The 22,049-nt window shown below is 32.6% G+C and overlaps 1 protein-coding gene across 5 annotated transcripts in view; it reads left to right on the top strand.

The window, feature by feature from the left end:
- Window positions 1-22,049, top strand: part of HFM1 (helicase for meiosis 1) — a 132,425-nt gene that overhangs the window by 30,643 nt on the left and 79,733 nt on the right. For all 5 annotated transcript variants that reach the window (XR_010940943.1, XR_010940942.1, XM_067726875.1 and 2 more), the window contains exons 7-20: window positions 699-769; window positions 1,232-1,364; window positions 2,005-2,156; window positions 2,738-2,815; window positions 3,031-3,189; window positions 5,397-5,597; window positions 5,681-5,769; window positions 10,011-10,054; window positions 10,162-10,263; window positions 10,647-10,792; window positions 11,735-11,829; window positions 12,438-12,571; window positions 13,368-13,415; window positions 21,586-21,666. Coding sequence is in view for 3 of the 5 variants with exons in the window: in XM_067726875.1 (XP_067582976.1) it covers window positions 699-769; window positions 1,232-1,364; window positions 2,005-2,156; window positions 2,738-2,815; window positions 3,031-3,189; window positions 5,397-5,597; window positions 5,681-5,769; window positions 10,011-10,054; window positions 10,162-10,263; window positions 10,647-10,792; window positions 11,735-11,829; window positions 12,438-12,571; window positions 13,368-13,415; window positions 21,586-21,666 (1,533 nt within the window). In the remaining 2 variants the exon portion in view is untranslated. The remainder of the gene's footprint in view (window positions 1-698; window positions 770-1,231; window positions 1,365-2,004; window positions 2,157-2,737; window positions 2,816-3,030; window positions 3,190-5,396; window positions 5,598-5,680; window positions 5,770-10,010; window positions 10,055-10,161; window positions 10,264-10,646; window positions 10,793-11,734; window positions 11,830-12,437; window positions 12,572-13,367; window positions 13,416-21,585; window positions 21,667-22,049) is intronic.

Below are 22,049 nucleotides of genomic sequence, written 5' to 3'. Positions count from 1 at the left end.
GATTAGAAGCTAGAACTTCAGGCAGCAGCTGAGAAAGTATGCAATAAAATTCCTTTCAGGGAGAAACTGAAGATGGGCATTTTTGCCTGCCCCCTCTGCACTGAGCCTGGATGTATACCTGCGGGGGTAGTGGGATGTTCCTGTGCCCATTTAAAAGATGCTTATTTTCTTTGCTTATAAATGCAAGCCCTTCTGGCTTCTAGAACTGGGTGTTCTGAGAGCCCATCCCTCAGGCAGGAGCCTTAAAAATTGGGGCACTAGGTGTGTGGTCCAAACCCTCTGCTCCTCAGGGAGGATCTGGGAGTTGGAGGTTTCTTCCCAATTGTATGGTGATGTGCCAGGAGTGGGATTTATGGCAAGAGTTTCTCAGCCTTTCCCACCCATTTTGATGTAGGTATTTTCTCATTCATCTGTTGTAAAGGAATCATTCAGCAAGTTTGGGGATTTCTCTCAGAGGGAATTGCTCCACGTGTAGCTGTTTGTTCAGTGGATCCATGGGAGGATGGAAGTTCAGGAGCCTCCTATGTTGCCATCTCGGTGCTTCCTTCTATATCTGTTAATTCCTTTCTTATGATAAAATAGCAAGTATTAAGCATCATCATTAAATATTGTCAAAGTCAATATTAACTTAATTTTTAAGTTAAGAGTAACTGATTTTTAAAATTCTGAAATATTTAACTCCTTAATGTTATTCTCAGCGGCAAAATTTAGAAGTATTTTCAAAGAATTCCCATATTTCAACTATATACAGTCCAAAGCCTTTGATGATGTAAGTATTTTGTTTAATTATTTACTTATCTACCTTTTCTTACTAGATTGTGTGCTCTCTAAGGGCAGAGACTAGATCACATTCATCTTTTTGTCTTCAGTGCTACACTCAGTGACTGGTACATTATAAGAGCTCAAAAAATGTTTGTTAAATGAATGCATGTAATTTTCATAGGTGGGTTGTTTATATTTATTAGATTTATAACAATTTTTCTGGAAGCTAAAGAAATTATTTTCTTCCAGGTCTATCTAGCATATTACTTTGACCAAACAAGATGATAAATTATTAATAGTTTTATTTTTTGAGGGTGATAGACCTAGAGCCAGCTTATAATTTTAATAAGTTTAGAGGTAAAGATGTTTGAACTATTATTCCATAGAGTCTTCTTAAGGCATATTTTCTAACAAATTGAGAATTGAAAATTTCTTTATATTCTATGGTTGATTAAATTTTATTTTTTAGCTTCTTTATACAGATAGGAATTTTGTGATTTGTGCTCCAACTGGTTCGGGGAAAACTGTATTGTTTGAGCTAGCTATAACAAGATTGTTAATGGAAGTACCATTGCCATGGTCGAACATTAAAATTGTTTACAGTAAGTATTTATATATTGAAAGAGTGATAATTAATTATAATAATGATAAACCATTGAGGTAAAAGTAAGAAATAAGTTCAAATTCAAGACATAAGAATTATTATTTGGTTTTCCATACTTTTAAAATAAAGACATGTCACATTTGGTCTTATCTGTTAACATTAAATTCAAAACACATTTTCCCAGATTTACAAATAAAAATAGTATTGGAATTGAGAATTTGGCCTTTACATGTTTATTTTTAAAAGGACAGGGAAGATGAACAAATAGAATCAAACATTTTGTAATCTGAGAAATTTCCATAGGAACCTCTATTCTCTTTTTTTAGGTATATATTAAAATTTTTTTCATCAAAATAATTTATACACATGGTTAAAAAAATCAGTGATCACAAAGGGTGATAATTTCCACCCTACCTTTCTTCATTCTTAGTTACAATCTCCTGAGGAATCACTTCTTTTTCTATTTTTAGTTCTGTTTGGTGATTACTTTTATAGTTCTAAATAATATGTTTATATTGTTAATTTTTAATTTATAAATACTAGGCAGCACCTAGATGTGTGCTAACTTCATTAACTATTTGTGAAAATAATTTTTAAATTGCACTGATATTTAAAATAACTATCTTATATTGTTGTAGTGGCACCAATAAAAGCCCTGTGTAGTCAGCGTTTTGATGATTGGAAAGAAAAATTTGGACCAATAGGATTGAACTGTAAAGAACTCACTGGAGATACAGTAATGGATGACTTATTTGAGATTCAGCAAGCCCATATTATTATGACAACTCCAGTAGGTGTTGCTTATATTTTATTATTTCCTTGGTTTATTAGCAAATATCTCTTTCTCTTCACCATGGAAAAAAGTTAAAAGAAAATACAAAGTAGAAGACTATATTTGCAATGTGAAGCAAACAAACAATACGTACTAGTATTCAGGGTACATACGGAATACTAACAAATTAATTAAGTAAAAGACAAACAACCAAATGGAGTAAATAGGCAAAAGATATGAATAGGCAGTTTGTTATTGTGGATGATTTGTAATCATACTTATTGCTTGTATTCTTTATCCAAATATTATGTATTGTAGCAGGAGGACCTTGGTAGAGCTTAGAAAGGGTAATTAGACTATACTTTTGAATATTTTTGATTAAACTTAAAAAATAAATGGGAGTTCAATTTTTTAAACACATGATTATCAAAATTCTTTAAAATTTTAAAAATCTTTAAGTATCTTTTGGGATAATTTTAAGACATCAACTAAAATATTGCCCATCATTTGTAACAAGTCATGTTAAAATTTTTACCAACATCTTAATAATACTTATTATAATTCCTTATCATGTTAAACCACTTGCATTTTTTCTCTAGGAAAAATGGGATAGCATGACTAGGAAATGGAGAGACAACTCTTTGGTCCAACTGGTTCGATTGTTTCTCATTGATGAGGTAGTGAACGCGTTATTCACTTTCAGAGATAAACATGAAGAGATGATTTGAATGGATATAAAGAAACAAGACATTTTCAACCAAACTCTATGTTTGCTTTATCCCTTCAAGTGGAAAATGCTTATTTTCTTAAGAGTGTTTAATATTGTTTTACATTTTAATTGACTAGATAGATTTTTATTTTTATAGCTAATGAGTCTTAATTTTTTTCTCAGATACACGTTGTAAAAGATGAAAATCGTGGACCAACTCTTGAAGTTGTAGTCAGCAGAATGAAAACTGTGCAGTTTTTATCTCATGCTGTAGAAAATACCAGCAGTATTATTCCAATGAGATTTGTAGCTGTATCTGCAACAATTCCAAATGCTGAGGATGTAAGTTAGAATTTTAGTCTATCAGAATTTTTTATGACTTAGTGAAATATTTAATCTTAGAGAAAAGTGAGTTTTTTTTTTTTTTTCTGTAAATCACCTAACCAATTTAATAGGAAAGGTATATCGTGGAAAGTTATGGTTAGATCTCATAGGTATGACAGCATTAAGGCCATAAAATTTGGTTGATTGGGCTTAATAAAATATGTTTGGTGCAAGTCTATTGTTTAATAGTATCTAAAAGTCATACTTTCATGGGTTTTAGACACTTCATAATATGAGGTGTTATGTTACCCCCAATTCTATGTGCCTGGAATTGTGGTAAGCACTAATGATAGATGCAAAAGTGAAAACATATAGACCCTGCTCTTGAAGAGGATCTCATGGTTAATAGGGTACATGAACATGTAAAGAAATAATTGTACAGTATTATATTTTCTATAACAAACACATGTCCTAATTTTCTTCTTCAGTTTTTTGGCAAACTTGAAAACTAGTACAATTTCACTCTGCTTTCTTACTCCTATTTACTTCTCAGCCTACTGTAATATGACTTTTCCCCCAGCTAATTCTTAGAAATTGTTTCCACAAAAGCTGTTGTACAGTATTCTCTAATCCAATGTAAAATTTTGCCTTTATCTTTAGTTTAGCACAGTTAATCCTTTTTATTCTTAAAATGACTACTTGTTTTGTTTATATTCAAGAATAATAGAGAAAATTTTAAAGTATGTGTAAATTAAAAAAACCCCAGCATTTGTCCTTCTAGATGTATTGATGGAATCATAATATACATACACTTTTATGACTTGCATGTTAGCTACAAATGTTTCCATGTTATTAACTACTCTTCTTTAATACAATTTTTTGTGGTTTTATTGTAATTTATTTAATACCTTAATGGTGGAAGATTGTTTCCATTTTTTGCTATTGTAAATAGTCTTGAAATTATATCTAAGAAAACATCACATTTATTTCCTTAGGATGGTCTGTTAAAGTAGAATAACTGAGTCAAAGGGTATATAAAACTAAGAACACAGTGCTTTCAATAAATGTTATATTCATTTATACCTCTACCATCAGCCATTTCTCTGTATTCTAATGCTGGATAGTATAATAATGAAATTATTATTGTTATTATTACTTTTAAATAGTTCTCAAATTTGTTATTTGAAATGGTACCTTATTTTAAAATTTTGTACTGCATTGATTACTACTGAAGTAAATATTAATATATTTGTCAACTATTTTAAGTTCTTTTTTTGCAACCTGCAAGGTCATAGACTTAACCCTTTTTTCACATTGGGATACTAAACTTTTCTTATTTATTTGTAAGCAGTTACAAAATATCAATACTCTGTAATTCTTGAAACTCTCTTCCCCTTTGTGATAATCACTACTTCTGTGAATGCTATCTCTCTGTCTCTTTCTACAAGTCCTCTACCTCAGTTTTCCCCTGAGTTAAGGCCTTCAACCTTTGCCTTCTGCTCTGCTCAAACTGTAAATTCTTGTTCTCATCCCTACCCATGAGAGCCTTGAAAATGTTTTAATATTTCCTTCCTGTGCCATTAAAAACTCATTAATTTATCTTCCTGTCAAAGAAACAATCAGTTTCATAGCAGGGCATGGAAGCCTGATTACTAACCAGGCTATGTGAAGTTAAGGATGGCTCTCCACAGCTCCAGAAATTAACTAAGGACTCTAGCATTGAATCTGAAATGTGCTTTTGGCACTGCCATCTCTCAGTGTTTATTTGTTCTTTGTTTAAAAAAGTTGTCAGCCTTTGCCAGTCTAAGCCAATCATTACTTTGCTACTCTTCAGCTAATATTTAGGATAACACAAAAGAAGTGTCAGCCATATCTGGGCATCATTCTGAAAAATAGCAAAGAAGTTACAGTGCTAGTGAGAAATTTGACTTCTCTGTTGAAATTAATTTTAATTTTACTTTAGACTCTTAGGAGGAAAATAAAACAAAATAATAATAATTAATTGGAAGTTTACCATGTTAAAAGTGGGTATAATCTTGAACCACTGTTATTGAAAATATTTACCAATATATCAATAGAACAGTGTCACTAGAATATGTAATGTTGAAAAAGACTACTTGACTAAATATTTTTAAACTTGACTTTAAAGTGAACTATAATTGGGCTTTTTAGCCATAAAACTTTACTAGAAAAAAATTTAATGTGTATGTTTCTGTCATTTAAAGATTGCAGAATGGCTTTCAGATGGTGAAAGATCTGCTGTATGTCTGAAAATGGATGAGGGACATAGACCAGTGAAACTTGAGAAAGTGGTCCTTGGATTTCCCTGCAGTAATAACCAAACCGAATTTAAGTTTGATTTAACCCTCAACTACAAAGTTGCCGGTGTTATACAAACGTACTCTGATCAGAAACCCACACTTGTGGTATGGTTTGTTGGTTGCTTATTTTTTAGTGTAATGTTCAGTTTTTAATATGATTAATACAAAAATTATTCATTCATTTTCAGTTTTGTGCAACAAGGAAAGGTGTGCAACAGGCTGCTTTTGTTCTTGTGAAAGATGCGAAATTTATTATGACTGTGGAACAGAAACAGAGGTATATTTTAAATTTTTTTCTTGGAGGTAGAAAGACTTTTAGGGATAACCTAGATGAGATGAGAAAACTGGGTTGACCTTTTCAAGTTACTTGACCTCTCTAAGCCTTAGTTTCCTCATCTGTAAGATAAGGATAAAAGTAAGTTGGATGATTAAGACAATGAATCTTAATGCAACTGTGATCCTGTCTTCTTTATTTCATAGCCAGATTTGAAAGATTATTCATATTGCTGTCTTCAATTTTTTACTCACTTTCAATCCAGTATCTGTTGTAATCTTTTACTAAAGCTGATCTTGTTAATTGATCTCTCAGGAGCTTCTAACACATTTGACCACTCCCACCCAATTAAAAAATTCCAGACTCTGTGTTTCCATGATCATTTCTACCATGTTTCTTGCTACTTTGCTTTCTACTCATTCTCAGTCCCTTTTCACTTATAACACCTGATTCTTAAATGTTAACATTCTAGGGGTTCTATCCAAGGTTCATTCTTTCTAATGCTACACTCCTAGGTATTTGAGTCTCATTATCACATGGTTCAAAGAATGTATGTATACACATATTTATATATGTCTGTGAATTTACAAATTTACAGCTCCAACACAGACCTCCATTCTGAGCTCCAGGTCTACCATCCACCTGCCTGACATCTCCGATTGTATATCTGTGGGCATGTCAAACTCAGTATGTCCAAAAGAGAACCTTGGTTCTTTCTCTCAAGTCAGTTCCTCCTCCAGTGTTCCCCATCCTGATTATTTATCATCTCCCTAGTTGCTCATGCAGAAACCTGTCATTGACATCTTCACCTTCTTCCCCATAGGCAATGAATTACCAAGTCCTGTCTATTCTTACTTGTAAATATATCTCAAATATATCATTTTATCTTCATCAGCACTGCCACCTTCCCCATTCAAGTAATTATTAATCTCTTGCCTTTTATCTGATGACCACAAACACACTCTTATTCCACTTTAATCTGTTATATTCATAGCAGAGTGATTGTTTAAAATTACAAATCTAAACATGTCATTTTTCTGCCTAAAACACTTTAATAGTTTCTTGTCATTAGGCTAAAATCCTAAATACTTAATATCGCCTGCAATACCCTGTATAATGTGTTCTGTAAATACACCAAACTGTTATCCTACACAGAGCTTTCCTGAATCATATTTTCTTTGCCCAGAATTGTTTTTTACCTCTTATTCATCCTTCAAGTCTCACCTTTAATATCAGTTTCTTAAGAAGTTTTCCATGATTCTTAGTGTCCCTTTATTTGCTTTTACAGGCACCCTATATTTTTATTTCATAAAACTTACTATAATTATAATAAATATGCTTTTGTTTAATTGTTATTTAATATCTGTTCTATTCCTTAGATTGTAAACGTCTTGAGGAAAGAAGGACTCATGGTCATCTTATTTACCCCCCAATCTTAGCAAGACTCAGCAGAGTGCCAGCACATGCTTACTACTACTATTAGCTTATTATTAATAACAGTTTTTGGAAATAAATAAATAAGTTTAGTGGTAGACCTCAAACCAAAGTTGGATTAGATCATTACATGTGGATATGAGCAGATACTGATTTTTCTGACTAATTTTCTACGGTGGGGGATGTACTTTTCTTCACTTTGGATCAGATCAGCTTTCCAATTACAGTCTACCCTGTGGCTACACCTCTGGTTACTTTTCAACCAAAGATGTGTACCAAACCTAGAGGATACCACTTTAGCTTTCTGCCATTTGACTTTCTATCCACTAAAAGGGTGGATCTCTAGTCATTTAGTGCATTAAAGAATTACATATGCAGCCACCTATCCATGCTGTATATACTATTTTCATAATTTTACTTCTGCTTTAAGGATTTAACTTGATCTCCTTAGTTACAGCCATAAGATAAAAACTCTCTGTGGTGCAGCTTTTGTTACAAACATCAGCAAAGCATGATTAAACAATAAGATACAGTAGAGAGCCAGAGAAAGAGAAACCAAAATAGAGCTTATAGCCAAAAAAGTACATGAGGTCTAAGAGGTAGACAGAAAGGGAAAATGTGAAATTAATGCTATCAAGATAACAATAACATAGATTTCTTTCTACCTACCTCTTTGTTTTATACTCTAGAGAATATTTATCATATATCACGGTCAGTCTGTTACTCAGGCACAATAAACAGTTGAATAGATTCTCATTTGTATGTTCGGCTTTTACTTCATTCCCTGAGAAAAGCATAAGTGAAAAGGAGTGGAATGCCATTTTGAGTTGCTATAGACTAGAGGAAGAGACTGCTGCTTATGTCAATTCCCGTTTAACCAGTCACATTCTAGCAGCTCCCACAAGATTTCTTTTTGCCCATAAACCCCAGATTCTGTTACTAAGGTTTCTAAACTTGTCTAACATGCCCAACTTTTTGTGTATTCTGGTTTCTTTAGCTTTTTTAAAAATAATTTTTGTGTTGTATCATGCATTTAACTTAAAAAATATTTCTATATTTTAAAAAATTTTAGTTAACTTCAGGAAGTTAATTGGTAGCATTCTCATTGTGAAAATGTTTCCTGAGCCTTTGGGGGTATTTTTCTCTCTTTTTTTTTTTTTTGTGATTTTATTTATAATTATTTATTTCCCTATTTTCCCCAGTTTTTTTGAGATATAATTGACATATAGCACTGTATAAGTTTAGGGTGTACAGAATAAAGATTTGACTTACATATAGCATGAAATGATTACCACAATAAGTTTAGTGCATATTCATCATCCATACATATAGATACAAAATTAAAGGAATAGAGATGTTTTTCACTTGTGATGAGAACTGTTAGGATTTACTCTTTTAACAACTTTTATATGTAACATGCAGCAGTGTTAATTATATTTATCATGTTGTACATTGTATCCCTAGTACCTATTTATCTTATAACTGGAAGTTTGTGCCTTTTGACTCCTTCATCCAGTTGCCCCTCCCCACCCCTCCAACCCCTCGCCTCTGGTAACCATAAATCTGATCTCTTTTTCCATGAATTTGTTCATTTTTGAAGTATAATTGACCTTCAACACTGTGTTAGTTCCTATTACACAACACAGTGATTTAGTGTTTCCATACATTTCAAAATGATCACCATGATAAGTCTAGTTACAATCTGTCACTATGCAAGATATTATATAATTATTGACCATATTCCCACACTCTACATTTTGTACCCATGACTCATTTATTTCATAACTGGAAGTTTGTTCCTTTTAATCTCCCTCACCCATTTCTTTCCTCCACCCACCTCTCTCCCCTCTGGCAACCACCTGTTTGTTTTCTGTATCTATGACTCTGTTTTTATTTTATGTTTGTTCATTTGTTTTGTTTTTTAGATTCCACACAAGTGAAATCATGTGGTATTTGTCTTTCTCTGTCTGACTTATTTCATTTATTTGTCTTTCTCTGTCTGACTTATTTCACTTAGCATAATACCCTGTAGGTTCATCCAGTTGTCACAAATGGCAAGATTTCATTCTTTTTTATGGCTGAGTAATATTTTACACACACACACACACACACACACACACACACACACACACACGCAAGTACCACATCTTCTTTATCCATTCATCTATTGTTAGACACTTAGGTTGCTTCCATATCATGGCTATTGTAAATAATGCTGCAATGAACATAGGGGTGTATATGTCTTTTTGAATTGGTGGTTTTGTTTTTGTTGGATAAACACCTCGGAGTGAAATTGCTGGATCATATGGTAGTTCTATTTTAAAATTTTTGTGGAATCTCCATATTGTTTTCCATAGTGGCTGCATTAATTTACATTCCCACCAATAGTGCATGAGGATTCCCTTTTCTCCACATCCTCACCAACACTTATTTATTGTCTTTTTGATAATAGCCATTCTGACAGGTGTGAGGGTATATCTCATTGTGGTTTTGATTTCCATTTCCCTGATGATTAGTGATGTTGAGCACCTTTTCTTGTTCTGCTGTCCATTTGGATGTCATCTTTGAAAAAAATGTCTATTCAGGTCCTCTGCCCTTTTTAAAATTGGATTATTTAGGTTTTTTTTTTCTTAGTTATAAATTAGGGACTGTCAGTATGAAAGTTAGATATTCTCTGCTTCTTAAAGATGGTTTTCAAAAAATGATGTGAAAATATTTTGATATCTGTAATCTTCAAAATAATTAACTAATACACTAAGAGTTTTGATGTTAATGGGAATAACTCAATAATTTTGTGTTTTTTAAAATAGGTTACATAAGTGTGCATATTCCATAAGAGATTCAAAACTGAGAGGTAGGTTTAGAGATAATTTTTGAATAGTATTTTCAGCTATAGATAAAAAGAACCAATTACTGATGAAATATCAACAGTACATAACAGATGATATATTTCTTTTATAGATATCTTAATACATGGTGTTGCTTATCATCATGCTGGTATGGAGCTGTCAGATAGAAAAGTAGTTGAAGGAGCTTTTACTGTTGGAGATCTACCGGTTCTTTGTAAGTAAAACGTATTCTTGTGAATATTATAAGATCTTTTGGAAAAAGAAAAAGCTCAGGTATTCTGACTCATTTCTGCTTTTCTTCCAAGAATCTAAAATTATATAACTATCCATACATATATGTGCTATAGTAAACTCTCTGGCAATTTTAGTTCTTTATCATCTTACTGAACATAGTGCAATTTGAAAAGTAAGAATTAGTAGCTTTTTGGTTTTAAGATATATTATTTTACGTTGTAATGTTTTCTTTTTCCTTTTTATTCTAAATTTCCTATATATGAGTTTTATTACATTTATAAGAATATATCTTCTATAAGAAAATGTTTACTTGAAGCAATAAAGTTATATGACTTAAAAGTAATATTCCATATTTTGATGCAGTTACTACCAGTACCTTAGCCATGGGAGTAAATTTACCTGCTCACCTAGTAGTTATAAAATCTACAATGCATTATGCTGGAGGAATGTTTGAAGAGTACAGTGAAACAGATATTCTACAGATGATTGGTAGAGCTGGTCGACCTCAAGTAAGTGACAGTGTTTCACTTTTTGTAATTTATTTTAAAGACAAGATAAAAAGCAAAAAAAGGAAATAATTTTGTATTTTTTGTTAAACAAAAGATTAACATTTCACGTTTAGATTAGGTTTAAGCATAAATGTAACTAAGAAAATGTACTTTAATGGAGGAGTAGAAGTGAAACAAGTCTCACCAAAGGAGACATACTCCCTTCATTCCCTCTAAGCTCCCATTGGTTGTTGAATGGTTGGGTTGATAAATGGTTGGGTTTATTAATGTGTATGCTGTTAAAGAGTTTTTTTGGTTTTGAGTATTTTGGGTTTTGTTTGTTTTTTATTCTGAATAGGGATGCTATTGGCATTTTGGATGGGACAGTTTTTCATTGTGTAGGACTGTCATACATTGCAGAACATGTACCATCCCTGGATCCTAGCACAAAATGCCAACAGTGGTCCCAAGATATTGCGACAATTAAAGATCAGCCCATATGCATTATAAAACATGGCCTAATCTGACAAATTCTTGAATAAAGAAGTCATTCATATAGGTACTAAGGGAAAATTTAGGAAGAATATCTTTTCAAAGAATATCAAAATATTGTGTCATACAAATTTATAATTATTATAGGATAAATTAGATTATAAATAAATTGCCCCGAATGTTACAGCTTTTAACCAGTTACCTAAGTTTGTTTTGATATTACTACTGCCAAAATTATGTTACATTGAAACCAAAGTGGTACTTTTACATCTATACTCTTGGAAGGTTTTTAAGTCAAATTTTCAGTTAATATTCAAATTCAGAAGCATTTTTAAGGCCTTCTTGACCTGTTGTTTAAGACAGGGAACTGTTTAATATAAAATGAAAATCTTGAGTTATTGAAGAAGACTGGTATCAACATGTGCTTTTCTTTACTAAATTTCCCTGTTTTCTTTTTTTTTTTCCTTCCAGTTTGACACTACAGCTACTGCAGTTATTATGACTCGGTTAAGTACAAAAGAGAAGTATATTCAGATGCTAGCTTGTAGTGACACTGTAGAAAGCAGGTAATATAGAAAATATTCCCAAAAGATGTTAATAAGTTAATGTTAATATAGGCTGTATTTTTCCTTTTAATATATTAGGGGATTTTCTTGAAACTTTTCAATAATCTAATTAGAAAGTGTGTACTTTTAAGAAATTTAATAGTTAAAAAAGAGACAGTGTAATATCTTTGTTCAGCAATGCTTCTTAGCATGCAGTTGCATGTATCCTTGTTATAAAAGGCCAAATTAGTAATGGGAGGCATGTAATTTTCACATCTTTTTACATCTTTAAAATTTGCATAATAGTAGGAGACAGGCAACCTTTTAGTAAAGTGTTTGATTATAATACTTTTGGGGAAAATAGGATGTAATCCACTCCCCGCCCTTTTTTAAAGCAATAATGTCTTCTAGATCCATGGAGTAGAGAGAAATCTATAATGTTTTTAAAAGTTAAACTGACATTTTACAGTTTTGTCATATTTTTGAAAATTAAGTTAACTTTCATGAATTATTAAAGTAACAATATTATTCAATTAAATTATTGAATTATTCAAATATTATTCTAAACAAGTAACAGTTGTATGGCATTGAAATATATATTACTAATGAAAAGGTTTTTTTTTCATTAGTTTGCACAGACATCTTATTGAGCATTTAAATGCGGAGATAGTATTGCATACCATCACAGATGTGAATATTGCTTTGGAATGGATACGATCAACCTTGCTTTATATCAGAACCTTGAAAAATCCATCTCATTATGGTTTGTTACTTTGATTTTGAAGAGTAGTACCTTTATCAAGCCAATTGGGCCTACTTTATATTAATAAGTCACAGAATAGATTATAGAAACTAATAGTTAGCAGAAGTAAAAACAATTATAACAAATACAGTTAGAGCAAGAGTAGAGAAATGTGAGAAATATTTATCTGTTTTACTTCTAGTCTTTTAATAAGGTTAGAAATCAACACCATTAAAAATAGATCTTTTAGAAAAAAATTATCTCAAAAATTTTTTAAACGCCTAAAATTATTTAAAATAAGTTAAAGTCAAAAAGAAATTTTGAATTTTGTCTGAACTGGTGTTCAAATCAAAGTATATAGTAATAACTGTTGCTGCTGGAATTTTCTTCTTCTAAAGCTAGCACACATATGGTTATGTTGCTTCTAGAGGGTTCTTTCATGTAGTACAGGTTATAAAATAAAAATGCTTGGGATTGCAGAATATCAAATTAAAACCTGACGTGTTATAATACCATTCTAACACACATAGGTTCAAAACTTTCAGACCTCTAAGGAAAAAAAATACATGTAGTATTCCTGGTCACTGTTATACAATAAAAATAACAAGAGATAGCCAATTGATATTGAAAGGATTTCACAACAGTGTTTATTTTCTATAGATGTTTAAGCCTTGTTTTAACTTTAAGCTACTTTTTTCTTCTATTTAAGATTGAGTTAGATTACTCTTTTCTAGTTAACTGGGGTATAAAGTGAGCTTATAAAGATGAATTCATCTCATTGTATTTTGTTTTTAATAAATTGTCATAACTTATATAGGTTTTGCATCTGGATTGAGCAAAGATGGAATTGAATCAAAATTACAAGGTTAGATGCATTTCCTTCTAAAAAATTATATTCTATACATTTTAATGAAAAAGTTTAGTTATTTTGAAAGTAAGAATGCTCCGGGAAAGTATTTTTTAAAGTAATCTTGTTTGCAGAAAAGAAAATATGGATTTCTTTTTCACAGGTAAATAAAGCTTGGCACATGTACTTTTTTTCTGTATTAATCTATTTATTAATTCTGTCAGAATATCTTCCTTTGTATAACATGTTAACTTGGTTTGTTTTTATTTTTAAAATGATCCTGGTCTTTGGAAATGTTGCCTATAGATACTCAACTCTTTATGTTCCTTTTCTAGTTTACTTTTAACTGAAAATATAAGCCAAGCTTGATTATGGGCTTCTTATCTTAATCTGTGCTAATGAAGTATTCCTATCAAACCCAGTTTTAGTTTTCAGTTAATCACTCAGTATTTCATTACCTATCTTTTAAAATATCAAAAGATTGTTAAGCATTTATTAGGAGTAGAAATTGCTGCCTCTTCATTGTATTGAGACTGTCTTCCAGGAAAAGAAAACATGTTAGATCCCAAAAAATATTTAGCCAATTTTAATTTATTCTCTACTTGGATATACACATATGGCAAATAAAAATGCAGAGATAAGGATGAAGCAGTAAAATTGTCTTTCTTAAAGAATAAATATATTGTTAAAACATGCTGATTAGGGGTTTCCCTGGTGGCGCAGTGGTTGAGAGTCCTCCTGCCGATGCAGGGGACACGGGTTTGTGCCCCGGTCCGGGAAGATCCCACATGCCGCGGAGCGGCTGGGCCCATGAGCCATGGCCGCTGAGCCTGCACGTCCAGAGCCTGTGCTCCGCAACAGAAGAGGCCACAACAGTGAGAGGCCCGCGTACCACAAAAATCATGCTATTAGCAATAGCTTATGTTCATGATGCAGCTGTTGAGAAACAGATCTATAATATAGTTGTATTATTCTTTATGTATTGACCAAATTTGTAATGGAGTTTTAAAAGCATATATTTTTTATCATAATGATCAAATACACAAAATGAGACAGACCAAGAAATATCTTGCTATGTTCTGGTAACTGTAAAGATTTAACTTTTCTTAAATGTTCTTTTTTTTTTTTTTTCATTTTAACATCTTTATTGGAGTATAATTGCTTTACAATGGTATGTTAGTTTCAGCTTCACAACAAAATGAATCAGTTATATATATACATATGTTCCCATATCTCTTCCCGCTGGCATCTCCCTCCCTCCCACCCTCCCTATCCCACCCCTCCAGGCAGTCACAAAGCACCGAGCTGATCTCCCTGTGCTATGTGGCTGCTTCCCACTAGCTATCTACCTTACGTTTGGTAGTGTATATATGTCCATGCCTCTCTCTCGCTTTGTCACAGTTTACCCTTCCCCCTCCCCATAGACTCAAGTCCATTCTCTAGTAAGTGTGTGTCTTTATTCCTGTTTCACCCCTAGGTTTTTCATGACATTTTTTTCCTTAAATTCCATATATATGTGTTAGCATACGGTATTTGTCTCTCTCTTTCTGACTTACTTCACTCTGTATGACAGACTCTAGGTCCATCCACCTCATTACAAATAGTTCAATTTCGTTTCTTTTTATGGCTGAGTAATACTCCATTGTATATATGTGCCACATCTTCTTTATCCATTCATCCGATGATGGACATTTAGGTTGTTTCCATCTCCGGGCTATTGTAAATAGAGCTGCAATGAACATTTTGGTACATGACTCTTTTTGAATGATGGTTTTCTCAGGGTATATGCCCAGTAGTGGGATTGCTGGGTCATATGGTAGTTCTATTTGTAGATTTTTAAGGAACCTCCATACTGTTCTCCACAGTGGCTGTATCAATTTACATTCCCACCAACAGTAAAAGAGGGTTCCCTTTTCTCCACACCCTCTCCAGCATTTATTGTTTCTAGATTTTTTGATGATGGCCATTCTGACTGGTGTGAGATGATATCTCATTGTAGTTTTGATTTGCATTACTCTAATGATTAGTGATATTGAGCATTCTTTCATGTGTTTGTTGGCAGTCTGTATATCTTCTTTGGAGAAATGTCTATTTAGGTCTTCTGCCCATTTTTGTATTGGGTTGTTTGTTTTTTTGTTATTAAGGTGCATGAGCTGCTTATAAATTTTGGAGATTAATCCTTTGTCAGTTGCTTCATTTGCAAATATTTTCTCCCATTCTGAGGGTTGTCTTTTGGTCTTCTTTATGGTTTCCTTTGCTGCACAAAAGCTTTTAAGTTTCATTAGGTCCCATTTGTTTATTTTTGTTTTTATTTCCATTTCTCTAGGAGGTGGGTCAAAAAGGACCTTGCTGTGATTTATGTCATAGAGTGTCCTGCCTATGTTTTCCTCTAAGAGTTTGATAGTTTCTGGCCTTACATTTAGGTCTTTAATCCATTTTGAGCTTATTTTTGTGTATGGTGTTAGGGAGTGATCTAATCTCATACTTTTACGTGTAGCTGTCCAGTTTTCCCAGCACCACTTATTGAAGAGGCTGTCCTTTCTCCACTGTACATTCCTGCCTCCTTTATCAAAGATAAGGTGACCATATATGCGTGGGTTTATCTCTGGGCTTTCTATCCTGTTCCATTGATCTATATTTCTGTTTTTGTGCCAGTACCATACTGTCTTGATTACTGTAGCTTTGTAGTATAGTCTGAAGTCAGGAAGCCTGATTCCTCCAGCTCTGTTTTTCGTTCTCAAGATTGCTTTGGCTATTCGGGGTCTTTTGTGTTTCCATACAAATTGTGAAATTTTTTGTTCTAGTTCTGTGAAAAATGCCAGTGATAGTTTGATAGGGATTGCATTGAATCTGTAGATTGCTTTGGGTAGTAGAGTCATTTTCACAATGTTGATTCTTCCAATCCAAGAACATGGTATATCTCTCCATCTATTTGTATCATCTTTAATTTCTTTCATCAGTGTCTTATAATTTTCTGTATACAGGTCTTTTGTCTCCTTAGGTAGGTTTATTCCTAGATATTTTATTCTTTTTGTTGCAATGGTAAATGGAAGTGTTTTCTTGATTTCACTTTCAGATTTTTCATCCTTAGTGTATAGGAATTTATCAAGTATCTTTTCTGACCACAACGCTATGAGACTAGATATCAATTACAGGAAAAGATCTGTAAAAAATACAAACACATGGAGGCTAAACAATACACTACTTGATAACGAAGTGATCACTGAAGAAATCAAAGAGGAAATCAAAAAACACCTAGAAACAAATGACAATGGAGACACGATGACTCAAAATCTATGGGATGCAGCAAAAGCAGTTCTAAGAGGGAAGTTTATAGCAATACAACCGTACCTTAAGAAACAGGAAACATCTCGAATAAACAACCTAACCTTGCACCTAAAGCAATTAGAGAAAGAAGAACAAAAAAACCCCAAAGTTAGCAGAAGGAAAGAAATCATAAAAATCAGATCAGAAATAAATGAAAAAGAAATGAAGGAAACGATAGCAAAGATCAATAAAGCTAAAAGCTGGTTCTTTGAAAGGATAAACAAAATTGATAAACCATTAGCCAGACTCATCACGAAAAAAAGGGAGAAGACTGAAATCAATAGAATTAGAAATGAAAAAGGAGAAGTAATAACTGACACTACAGAAATACAAAAGATCATGAGAGATTACTACAAGCAACTCTATGCCAATAAAATGGACAAACTGGAAGAAATGGACAAATTCTTAGAAAGGCACAGCCTGCCAAGACTTAATCAGGAAGAAATAGAAAATATGAACAGAGCAATCACAAGCACTGAAATTGAAACTGTGATTAAAAATCTTCCAACAAGCAAAAGCTCAGGACCAGATGGCTTCACAGGCGAATTCTATCAAACATTTAGAGAAGAGCTATCACCTATCCTTCTCCAACTCTTCCAAAATATAGCAGAGGGAGGAACACTCCCCAACTCATTCTTCGAGGCCACCATCACCCTGATACCAAAACCAGACAAGGATGTCACAAAGAAAGAAAACTATAGACCAATATCACTGATGAACATAGATGCAAAAATCCTCAACAAAATACTAGCAAACAGAATCCAACAGCACATTAAACGGATCATACACCATGATCAAGTGGGGTTTATTCCAGGAATGCAAGGATTCTTCAATATATATATATATACAATATATATTCAATATATATATATTATATATTGAATATATATATATATTCAATATATATATATTCTTCAATATATATATTCTTCTATATATATATATTCAATATATATATATTCTTCAATATATGCAAATCAATTATATATTGAATATATATATATATTCAATATATATATATTCAATATATACGCAAATCAATCAACGTGATACACCCTATTAACAAATTGAAGGAGAAAAACAATATGATCATCTCAATAGATGCAGAGAAATTCAACACCCATTTATGATAAAAACCCTGCGGAAAGTAGGCATAGAGGGAACTTTCCTCAACATAATAAAGGCCATATATGACAAACCCACAGCCAACATCGTCCTCAATGGTGAAAAACTGAAAGCATTTCCACTAAGATCAGGAACAAGACAAGGTTGCCCACTCTCACCACTCTTATTCAACGTAGTTTTGGAAGTTTTAGCCACAGCAATCAGAGAAGAAAAGGAAATAAAAGGAATCCAAATCGGAAAAGAAGAAGTAAAGCTGTCACTCTTTGCAGATGACATGATACTATACATAGAGAATCCTAAAGATGCTACCAGAAAACTACTAGAGCTAATCAATGAATTTGGTAAAGTAGCAGGATACAAAATTAATGCACGGAAATCTCTGGCATTCTTAAATGTTCTTAACAGTTCATATTTGTCTTATTTTCAATTATTATAGGTGGCTAAGTTTTGCCTATAAAGAATAGCCAAATTTATTATATAATTGGATAGAATGTTTTGGTTTGCTTGGAGGTCTGCCTTAAATTTCTTAGGAAGCGTCTTTAGCATACAATATGCTGTTTCCTAAATTTTGTTATACTTTCTTACTCAGTATCCTCCAGTACCTCTCCCATCACTCTTAGAATAAAATGCAAACTTTCACCAGAACCCACAAAGTCCTATTTGGTATCCCCATGCCTATTTCTCTAACTTCATCTCTTGTCACTTTCTCCTCATTTATTCCACTCTGCCCAAATTGGCTATCTTGCTGTTTCTTAACCACATCAAGCTTGTTCACACTTCAGGTCCTTGCACTCTCTTTGTTCTTGAAACACTTCTTGCATATTTTACGTGGCCTGAACCTTCATTTCATTCAGGTCTTTGTTTACATATCAACTCCTCAGAGAGACCTTCCTGGACTACCTTATTTAAACCCACATTTACAGAGACAAAGGAAAAACAATTTCCATATTGTTACTGCTGTTTTCCTGCTCTTGGAAAAGGTGATGTGTTTATGTTGAAAATTAGAATGACTACATCCTTACTTTAATCAGAAATTATAATCTGTGTATCTGAAATACACGTAAGCTTAATTAAATAAAAGCTTAAAAAACTCTGTTATTCTTTAGTTCCTGTCTCAGCTTTGTTTTCCTTCATAATACCTTTCTTTTTTTTTTAATTTTTATTTTATATTGGAGTATAGTTGAGTAACAATGTTGTGTTAGTTTCAGGTGTACAGCACAGTGGTTCAGTTATACATATACATGTATCTATTCTTTTTCAAATTCTTTTCCCATTTAGGTTATTACAGAATATTGAGCAAAGTTCCTTGTGCTATACAGTAGGTCCTTGTTGGTTATCTGTTTTAAATATAGTGGTGTGTACATGTCAATCCCAATCTCTCCCTCCCTCGTAATACTTATCAATACCTGAAATTATTTATTTGTTATTGATTGCTTTCTTCAGTAAAACACAAGTTTTATAGAAGAAGAACCTTGCCTTGTTCACTACTATAAACTTTAAGCTTAGAATAGTGCTCAGCATATAGTAAGCATTCTTGTTTGATTAACTTACTGAATATTAATTTTTTTGAAGTAGAAAGTTGAGAGCATTGTTTTTTTTTTATTTAAGTGTAGTCGATTTACAATGTCATGTTAGTTTCAGGTGTACAGTATAGTGATTCAGTTTTATATATATGTATATTTTTCTTCAGATTCTTTTCCCTTATACATTATTACAAAATATTGAGTATAGTTTCCTGTGCTTGTACAGCAGGTCCTTGTTGGTTATCTATTTTATATATAGTAGTATGTACATGTTAATCTCAACCTCCTAATTTATCCCTCCCCCTCTTTCCCCTTTGGTAACCATAAGTTTGTTTTCTATGTCTGTGAGTCTCTTCCTGTTTTGTAAATAAGTTCATTTGTATTATTTATTTTTTTTAGATTCTACATATAAGTGATATCATGTGATATTTGTCTTTCTCTGTCTTGCTTACTTCACTTAGTATGATAATCTCTGGGTCCATCCATCCATCCATGTTGCCACAAATGGCATTATTTCATTCTTTTCTATGTCTGAGTAATATTCTATTATGTATATATATATATATATATATATATATATATATATATATATATATCACATCTTCTTTATCCATTCATCTGTTGATGGACATTTAGGTTGCTTCCATGTCTTGACTATTGTAAATAGTGCTGCAATGAACATTGGGGTGCATGTATCTTTTCAAATTATAGTTTTCTCTGGATATATGCCCAGGAGTGGGATTGCAGGATCATGTGGTAACTCTATTTTTAGTTTTTTAAGGAACCTCCTTACTGTTCTCCCTAGTGGCTGTACCAATTTACATTCCCACCAACAGTGTAGGACGGTTCCTTTTTCTCCACACCCTCTCCAGCATTTATTATGTGTAGACTTTTGTTGATGGCCACTGATTGTTAATTTAATAGTGGGTAATTAAGAAAATTAGCAAAGACTTCAAAAGCCTTACTTAACCAAACACTTAAAACTATCAAGCTGCTTTAGCAATGTTGCTTAAACTAAAGTATTTTTCAAAGAACCCTGCTTTCTAAGGGCTATGTTTTTGTGAGTGGCTATTCTATATAACATTGAATAGGTTGTGGTATTCCCATTCTCTGCTGTTAACTGCCTCCAATCTCCTGGGCTTTTTTTTTTTTTTTTTAACATCTTTATTGGAGTATAATTGCTTTACAATGGTGTGTTAGTTTCTGCTTTCTAACAAAGTGAATCAGTTATACATATACATATGTTCCCACATCTCTTCCCTCTTGCATCTCCCTCCCTCCCACCCTCCCTATCCTACCCCTCTAGGTGGTCACAAAGCACCGAGCTGATCTCCCTGTACTATGCGGCTGCTTCCCACTAGCTATCTATTTTACGTTTGGTAGTGTATATATGTCCATGCCACTCTCTCACTTTGTCACAGCTTACCCTTCCCCCTCCCCATATCCTCAAGTCCATTCTCTAGTAGGTCTGTGTCTTTATAGCAGGGAACAGAGAGAACACTGAATGCAACAGGTTACTACAATTGCTCTGATCCCCATCAATCAGTGAGAGTGAACTTGCATTGCTTCCTATTCAGAGGTTCCTTCCAGGTGCAATAGTGTCATATTCAGAGATGCTGAAGTAAATACTAGAAACATCAGTTAAAATAGTCATAATGGTTACCTTAAGAGAGTGTGGCAAACTAGGAGGAGGGGAAAGACTGGTGTTTTTTGAACAATCTCTGTAGAACTATTTGACTCTTTATACTTTGTGTGTATATATCTTAAAGCTTTTTTAAAAAGAAAAACTACTGCCATATTGGAAGTCAAATGGCAAAACAGTATTTAGACCTGGAGCAAGTCACTTAGCTTCTCTATTCGTTAATTTTCTAACTTGTATATGAAATAATATTAATACCTGCCATGTTGTGTTTTAAGGATTAAATGAGATAGTACAAATATATCATTTTAAAAGCTCCAAGTTGTAAATGTTATCACTTGAGTGTTATTTTTATTATTTGTATTATTTTTACTGTTAGAAAATTTTTTCAGCATATTAGTCAGCTCTTTTGCTTAAATGAGTTTTTTTTTTTTTAACCACTTAATTAGGGACTACAGTTCTTCCCAGAACAATTACACTGAAATACACCTTCAGGATATTTTATAATAAATTCTATTTTGTGTTGATTCTTTATTTTACTAAAGTAAAAAATGTGTTTTCTATAATTGAACAGAATTATGTTTGAAGAATCTGAATGATTTATCATCTCTGGACCTGATAAAGATGGATGAAGATGTTAATTTCAAACCAACTGGTAATTTTTCCATCATTGTTAGTAAATTTAACAATTGCTTACTTAAGGCTAAATTAAAATTTTTTTTCTACTAAAATTTAGATGACGGTAAAATTGTGGTTTCAGTTCTCAGTAGGGTATCATCATTATTAGCATGATCAATTTATACGAGTTTTATTTCTGAAATTATAGATCTTCTTTTTGACAGGCACAGAATTTGTGTTCGCTAACGCCGGTGACTTTTAGCAGAGGATTAAAATGCTCAAATCTTTGGGTTGCTTCAGTCCTGTCCTAACTCTTGTAGCTATCCTTTTGCCAATTCTTAATTATTCAAACATTGCTTATATGGATGGTTACTTAGGCTCCTTTTCTCTCTGTCTCTCTCCTTTTGATTCTATATAGGG

Source organism: Pseudorca crassidens, chromosome 2 (assembly GCF_039906515.1).
Source record: "Pseudorca crassidens isolate mPseCra1 chromosome 2, mPseCra1.hap1, whole genome shotgun sequence".
Taxonomy (NCBI): domain Eukaryota; kingdom Metazoa; phylum Chordata; class Mammalia; order Artiodactyla; family Delphinidae; genus Pseudorca; species Pseudorca crassidens.
The sequence above is the reverse complement of the archived record's forward strand: the minus strand, read 5'-3'. Positions and strand labels throughout refer to the sequence as shown.